Here is a 7,788-nt window from a genome sequence, read left to right as displayed (position 1 = left end):
TCTGCAGGGTGCCGCCGGGCAGCGTGTTGTGCTTGCTCCTGCTGGGCTTCCCTACCTTGGGCAAGGAGCGGGGCGGGGGGAAAAGCCGGGCAAAGAGAGGAAAAAAAAGAAACAAAACCACGATTCAGAAGCGGGTGGCGGGGCAGGGCGAGGCGGCGGCGGGGTCACTAAGCTACCTGCGTGGCCCAGGGGACACCGCCGGGCACCAGCAAGGGATCTGGTCTCTCCGGTCGCGGCAAGGCAGCCGGTTCCCCCGTTTTCGAGAGGACCTGGCGGGGCAACGCGAGAGGCATGCGTGAGGGGGGCCCACGCCCAGCGCTGGCACGCGTGGAGAGACCCCTCGGCGCTCATGCGGACACCGAGCCCGCGCCAGGGCTCCACCTCCAGCATCTGGAGCTGAAACCGCTGCAGAGGAGGGTGCACCGGCCGCCCCAGCAACACCCTCCCAGGCACTGCCTGCCCCAGGAGATGCCCAGACTGCCCCTCGGCCTCAGCCAGTGGAGGAAAGGCAGGACGCCTCATGGCAGAGGTTTGGGTGGCAAGAGCCCCATGGGGAGATGGGCGGATGGCGTGCACAGAGGTGTCCTGGAGCTCTCAAGCTGAATGGAATAGATGGATCTTGGAACAACTCAGGTCTACACCGATCAGCCAAAGCTGTGTACATCCCACGTTGTCCAGAGTCCTCTTCAGCTGTTCTTCATGCAAAGATCTCCACCGATCAACACAGGGACCCATGGTTCAAAGCACGATGGGCAGAGGAACAGATAGGCACGTGGGGTTACTAGTACCATGCCCAAGTCTTCAGGAGTCCTTCAAGAGACTGGTCAGTGCTGCTGGGCTAACAGGGAGCAAGGAAGTTTGCTTCTGGCACTGGGAAACTGAGCCAAACTCAAGCCAGCCCCAACTGAAGGGGAGGATTGGGGGGAACGGGGTGGGATAAGGCTGGGGTCATGACATGAGGAGGACCGCCAGAAGGCACAAGGGGAGTTGGAAAGAAACCTGAGTAAGAATGGTGAAGACGTGGGGAAAAGACAAATATTATAGAGAAAAGGACTAAATGGCCAACAAGTTTTAGGTAGGTCACTTGGAATCTGTGCAAGCTGCGGTCCTCCTTGTGCTAGTAAAAGGAACTCAAAGAAATCCAACATCTCACACCACAAGGACCAAGGACTGTGCCCACTGGGCAGCACAGGGAGCCCGCTCACTCTCAGGGGCCCAAAAGAATGGGACAGGTGACATGGAGGAAAGATCTTGACAGGGTGACAAAGATCCCAGAAGGTCCCTTGCACAGTTGCTCTCCTATATCTGAGCTGTGAAGGTGGGAAGCAAAGAGAAGGTTGCAGGAGGACTGGCTGCTCCCAGGCAACCAGTTTCTGTTCTACAGAAAGGGACACCCTAAAATCATTATGTGCAGTCCAGCATCATTAAAACACCTTCTTCCCAGGGTCTTTGAAACCACAGGGCAGCAAAGCAGCTTCCGACCAGTTCAGACCCTTGTCAAAACACAGCCAGGATACCCCCAGACACGCTCTGGTGGCATGTCCCCTCCCACTGTGAGAACAGCATCACCAGGGCTGCCACGTCCTGCCGGTGACCACCTCTCAGGCAGGCAAAGAGGAGGGTGTCCTGCGGGCAGCACTGGCGAGGAGGAGGAAGGGGGGCTGGGGCAGGGGCAGCGCTCAGCTCTGCGGAGGCTGCCGTGGTGGTTTCATGGGATTGGAGTCCTCAGTGGCCACAAGCTGGGCTTCCCCCACCCACCTGCGGGACAGGACGGCCGTGGCTCAGCCCAAAGCGAAGCAGCTGTACCTGCAGTTTGTTCTTACCGGGACAGAGTGTGGCTTCTCTGTCTGCAATATTCACCAAAAGCCAAAGGCACTGCAGATTTGTCTGGCAGGCCGGGTACCTTTCTCCAGGCGATGATGGGAAAGGGGTCTCCAGCAGCAGCGCAAGGAATCAACAGCTCCCTCCCTGCCTCCTGTCTGTACTCCCAGCCTGGTAGCACCGTGAAATAGGGGGGGTCCTGCAGCCAAGGAAAAGATAAGGAGAGTCAACCCACACCAAATCTCACCGCCCACAAGTGCCTCCCCACCACCAAAACCAGCCCTCTTCCAAACCAGATGAATCACTGGTTTGGGTAAGGTTGAGGCATCCCAAGGGAAGCCATGGCAAAGGCTCTCTGGTACAGCAAATTACACACCCCAATGGAGCTTTTCTCCAAAGAGCTGCTGCACGAGGACATCTTGTTTAAGTTTTAAGGAGGCAAAAAGGAAAAAAAACCACCCACGCCACATCAGACATGGACCTGCCTTCATCGACTCGGAGGCTGTCTCAGCAGATGTGTCTGTGCTACACAAAGCACTATCACGTGCACCCCAGCGAGACATCATGAATCACCACTGCTCACAAGCACAGAACTTCTCGTTCAGGGAAGGAAGAGGCAGCAGCTCCCACCCCAGCTGCACCGGGAACTGCTCTGGGAGCCCAGCACGCCTCAGGCTCCGCACGCAACAAGAGCACACCGACCATCCCTAGAGCTCAAATCACCCATTTATTAAAATCCTTTGTGAACCCAAGTCCAGCAGGGTTAAGTGTTTTGTTGGCAAAGAGGCTGTCCCAGGGACATGTTTCCTCCAACTACCCTGATCCAGTGCCACCAAAGCCTTACACTGTGACCCTGCCTGTGGCTAAACCCATGCTGCTGCTCTGGCCCGGTATTCCAGCTGCAGCAGGCAGGGTACACTCAGGGTCTGCCTCTGCTGTTCCCCTTCAAGGATGCTTGTGAGGGCCCGCGTTTACCTTCCTCAGCACAGGTAAGGGAGCCAAGGCTCAGAGCAAAAGGCGACAGACTTTTGCTAAGGCAAGTAACATGGGTGGAAAAGCAGACAAGTGTGGGGCATCTGTGCTGCCTGGCCCGGGACTCTCGCACCCCGCACAGCCCCGGGAGCAATTCTTGGCACAAAAGGACACAACTCACAGTACATATGCCAGCTGCAAAGCAAGGACCGTGGCAGGCAAGTTACCTTCAGTACCAGTCGGGCAGGGGGAGACTGGCCCATCGTACCCAGGGCGTTATAAGGCACACAGGTGTAAGTGCCGAGAGCATCTTCGGTTGCCTCCTCGATCCGGATCGACCCGTCTTCCAGCAGGTTCCAGCCAGAATACTGCAACAGGGAGAAAGAGGGAGCTGACTTAACCTATACCCACCACAGCTGATTATTTTCCCTCCAGCCAAGCCCCCCACCTATGCCCAGGGCAGTTCCCATGTCTCCGGGAAATGCCCAGTTCCATTCCCAGCATCCAAGCCATCTCTTCAACTGCAGGGAGAGGGAACGTGGGCAGGATCAGCCCATCCAAATGCAGCCTTCCCAGGAAGGGTTGCCATGCACCATATGCACCCAAGGACACACAGGTTTATCTTGCTTTCCACCCCACACACCTCTTCAAAAGAATCAGCGTGTATCACACCCTAAAGTAAAAGTCATCCAAGGAGACAATTCCACGCAAGGGGCTGAGGGCACCAAGGACCAGGAACCCACAGCAGCAACAGGTTTAAATGGCATTAAACCTTAGGATCGTTAATATTTAAGCAAAAAATTTAAAATACTAAGTGTTTTCCTTAAATATTTAATGACTAATATCCTTGCTCAGACTATCAAACCATGATTATAGGGAGACAGAGACTTGTTAAAAGCGTCTTTTAACCATCAGTTACCATTGAAAAAAAACCCCACGACTATCAGGAGATGACTTTAGAGGGAATTGGGCATTAGGTCTGGGTGACACAGCGTGTCTCAGGCACCCTGGGCTCCACACAAGAACCTGAATGAACTCTGCCCACAGCTGATAAGGAAAAGCAATGTCATCCCCCCCACGGGGCTGCTTCCCTCCCGACGGGCAGGCTGGACCCACAGGGTGCCTGGTGATGTTCACTGGCGTTTGCAGAGGACGTTTGCAGAGCCCCAACAGGTCCCTCCCCGGGGGTTTTGTTACCTTCTCGATTCGCAGGGGACGTCCATCTTTGTTCCACTTGACCAGTGTGACCGGGGGCTCTGCCTCCACCGGGCAGCGGATGTATCCGTGTATCCCGATGGGAATGTAGATGACGGGCGGCATGTTCACCACGCGGGCAGGATCTGGGAGAGCAGCAGCACGTGTTAGCACGGGGACAGAGCCCATCTCTCCCCCACTGCCTGGCTTCCGAGGATCGACACGACTTCTATAATGAATCCCAAACCCTAACTCCACCTTGGCTCCCTCAGGCTGTTATCTCCAGGCTTGCTATACACAAATCCACCGTAATACCTGGCATTTCTGGGAGGCCTCACTCATGCTCGGGGTGTTCATTAAAAGTTACATTTAAGAAGAAACATCAGATACACTGGCTCCCAGCTCCACACCGACTTGAAGCCCAAGCTGCTCCATCACATTCAGCCTGAGGGATGCACAGTGTACACCCGGTGTGCCACCCGCCCTCCCTGCAGCCTGGGTTAGCACACCAGCAATGAAAACTAACTCAGTTCCCAAGCCCTAATACACACCAGCTACAGCAACCAGGATGGGAGAAGGGATCTGTGGCCTGCCTGCCGTGAGCCCTTTACCTCCTATCTGTTTGTACTCGCAGCTCGTGCCTCATTGAGGCTGGGTTGCATTGAGCATCAGCCACCTCCACCCTTCCCAACAGGATGCAAAAAGCTTAAAATACACACCTAACCCCCCCTGCACTGCACCACCCACGCAGCGAGGCGTCTCGCAATCCTCCAGTCTAGAATCTGTCATTAACAGTGCTTCTAAGAGCTTTTTAATTAAGTGCGAGTGGGTTGGAGAGAATCTAGACTTTCTTTAATAAGAAGCTTTTTTTTTTAAAGGAAAAAAAAGTTACTTTTAATAAGAAGAGCGAGTATTTCTACAATCTTGTCTAGACACCGGCAGCGGAAGGTTATGGGAAAATCTTGACAGGGCTTATGCTGCATTAAGGGATGAATCTGTTTTGTTGGGGTGCTGCTGAGGCAAAAACACCAAGCTGGGGGTGAAAGGAAGGCAGGGAGGAGGATGCAGGGGTGCTTTTCTCCTTATTGCTTTCTTGGGGCAAAAGCTACCAAGTCTGGGAGCTCTGCTGCCTCCCTACCGACACACACAACCCCGAGTGCTCCCCAGGACCGCGTGCCCCCGGCAATGGCACCGTAACCCAGATTGCCTGCGCCACATATGGAGCGGGCTCTGCCCCCCTTCTGCTGAGCTCCACCTCTTAGGAAATGTAATCAAGGGCTCCAGCAGCGTGGGAGAGGGTAATGGGATCGAGCCTTTCACTACTAGGTCACTGGCTGGGGGCCAGCCCAGCTCACTAATGACCCAGAGCCATGTCCCCATCCGAGAGATGCTTCAGTGGGTGGGCAGCCTCCCTCACGAGGCACCCGCCCAGCACAGACAGGGCAGTTTGCTCTGGAGGAAAGGGGTTCTCAGCACAAAAAGCCAAGCACGCCTCCTTGCACGGGGTGATCTGCGTGGCAGATTGTCCAAACACTGGGTTTGCTGCCACTGGAGCTATTTTTAACAGCTATCAGCCTTGACGAGTGGTCCTGGATTAGCGGCAGGGCAGATTTAATGGCCTGAGGCTGCATGCTTTCCCAGGAGCCACCCGGCCAGGCACAGCCAAGCCCCAAATCTGCCTCTGCCTGGGCACAGCACTGCTCACACCACCCCCCTGCCCCTTCATCCATCCCTACGGGGACACAATCATACCTCACAGCCCTTCTCACAGCGGCTCCCTGCCAGTGTGGGGCTTCCCACTAACCAGCACCAGGTCTACAGGCAGCAGCTCTACGGCAGCCTTCAAAACCCAAGTTGTGAGCCCACTTTCAAGCCTGTCTTTCATTATAAAAGAAAATAAAGCCGCCACAGCCTTTTACAGCAGAGCAATATTGCAATTGTGAGGACAGCAATTGAGGCCATTACTGTCGAATGCCACAGGACGCCGGTGGCACACTACCCATTACCGCCCGGGGAGCCGGGGGGAACAGGCGTGGGAAGCAACGCTCCTGCTGCAGCCCCTTCTCCTCTGCTTGTTCAGATCAGTTACTGCCTGAAAAATATGACATGCAATGCTACCGAGCTGACAGGAAAACCACGCCGCGGGAACAAGCCCCCATAATAAACAGCAAAAAATCCAAGCAAGGCGTGGAGACCAAGAGCCCTCATCTGGCATTTCCCTGCCCGACATGATGCAGCTGATGAGGGCAGACGGAAGATGCACACTGTCATGGTTTGAACTAAAGGTCCCTGGTTCATCTAGGTGCCAGCCGAGCCCTAATCTTTGACACCCACGTAGTCCAAAACCACAAAAAGACAGACACTGGTCCCAGAGGAGCAGTGCTACCAGGATGCTCAGGAAATTTGCTTTCCTGTTGTCCATCTCCTACAAGCACACGTGGGATGCTCTCAGCCTTCTGCTGAGGACGACTGCATACTCATCCAAAGGCTGCTGCCACATCAGCGTGAGCCTCCCAGGATCATACTGATCCCATCATACTGGGATGACAGAGCCTCTGTGGCTGCCTCAGAGCTGGGCTTTATCAATCCCAGCCCCACCGCCCGAGATCAGGCCCTGCTGCCTGTACTCACACTGCACTGTCAGGTAGGCAGAGGCTGATGGCGAGCGGCCCAGGCTGTTGCTGGGGATACAGGTGTATTTTCCAGCATCCTCTGGCTTGACACGGAAAATGATCAGCGTCCCGTCGATCAGGATCCGCACCCTCAACTTCAGGTCACTGTGAGAGGAAAGAGGAGTAGGATCATGGGGAGACCCGGGGCAGCGCCCACCTCGCTGGTGGCCCAGCATGATCTGTGAGCAGGAGGAGGAGAAATTGCCCTGCCAGCTGCAAACTCACTTCTTGAAGTAGACGTTCTCCTCCTCCCAGTACCACAGGTAGGTGAGGTTCCCGGGGTACGCCTCGGCCTGGCAGGTGAAGAGTGCATCCTGGGAGATGTTGACTGTGATGTTCTCCGGAGGGGAAACGATGAAGGGAGGCCCTGGAGGGGACAGAGAAAGCGTCACCCCCCCACCAGTACAAGTGTCCCCACAAAGGTTGCTCGCACTCAGCTCCATCACGGCATCATTGGCTGGGAGCTGCTGGAGAGTTCGGGGGCAAGGTTAGCCCTGACCTCTCACATCACAGGGCCCAGAGCCTGACCTCAACAAGCACAGTGGCCATGTTATTCCCAACCCTTCCCCCTAATCTCTGCAGCTTTGGGGAGGGCACGCGGCTCTGCCTCTCCCAGGGCACACGAGCTCCTGCCTCCCTTCATCTCGACCATGCTTCCAGGATCACATCACCCAAGGGAAAAACCCAGAGGGGGGAAGCAGCGAACTGCCAGGAGCCAGCAGCCAGCGTCCATCGCTTGCCGACACGGCGAGAGCAGAGCAGAGGACGCCCTGCGCTCCTCTCTCTGCCGGTAGCTGTTGACCTAATTAAAGATTTATTTAATAAAAGCGGGAGCGAGGAGCGGGAGGCCTGCCATGCATCACCGCTATCTGACAAGGCGCTTTGTGACAGCCTCAATCTTTTCCCCGCTTCCCGAACAAAACCGAGCTGCCACCGGGGCCCAGCTGTTCCTGGGCACAGCCGCTTCCGCACGCCCGCCGCGCTGCCCCAGTTTAGTGGATCCTCCTGCCTTACAAATGGGATGCGGAGCCACGGGGCAGCGATGCCAGGCCTGCAAGCCTTGCGGGTGGCTCCGGGGTGGCACCGTGGCCCAGCCGCCCACGGAGCTCTCCCAGGAGCCCCTCTGCAG

At 56.0% G+C, this 7,788-nt stretch overlaps 1 protein-coding gene across 1 annotated transcript in view; it reads right to left on the bottom strand.

Annotated features, from left to right (window-relative positions):
- Positions 1 to 7,788, bottom strand: part of IGSF9B (immunoglobulin superfamily, member 9B) — a gene marked incomplete at both ends in the record, with an annotated part of 20,720 nt that overhangs the window by 8,436 nt on the left and 4,496 nt on the right. The window contains 6 exons of the mRNA XM_008940145.1: positions 1 to 55; positions 1,904 to 2,020; positions 3,021 to 3,161; positions 3,991 to 4,133; positions 6,619 to 6,764; positions 6,885 to 7,026. Of these exons, the coding sequence (XP_008938393.1) occupies positions 1 to 55; positions 1,904 to 2,020; positions 3,021 to 3,161; positions 3,991 to 4,133; positions 6,619 to 6,764; positions 6,885 to 7,026 (744 nt within the window). The remainder of the gene's footprint in view (positions 56 to 1,903; positions 2,021 to 3,020; positions 3,162 to 3,990; positions 4,134 to 6,618; positions 6,765 to 6,884; positions 7,027 to 7,788) is intronic.

The sequence above is a fragment of the Merops nubicus genome, unplaced genomic scaffold (genome assembly GCF_000691845.1).
Source record: "Merops nubicus isolate BGI_N331 unplaced genomic scaffold, ASM69184v1 scaffold26075, whole genome shotgun sequence".
Lineage (NCBI taxonomy): Eukaryota > Metazoa > Chordata > Aves > Coraciiformes > Meropidae > Merops > Merops nubicus.
The sequence above is the reverse complement of the archived record's forward strand: the minus strand, read 5'-3'. Positions and strand labels throughout refer to the sequence as shown.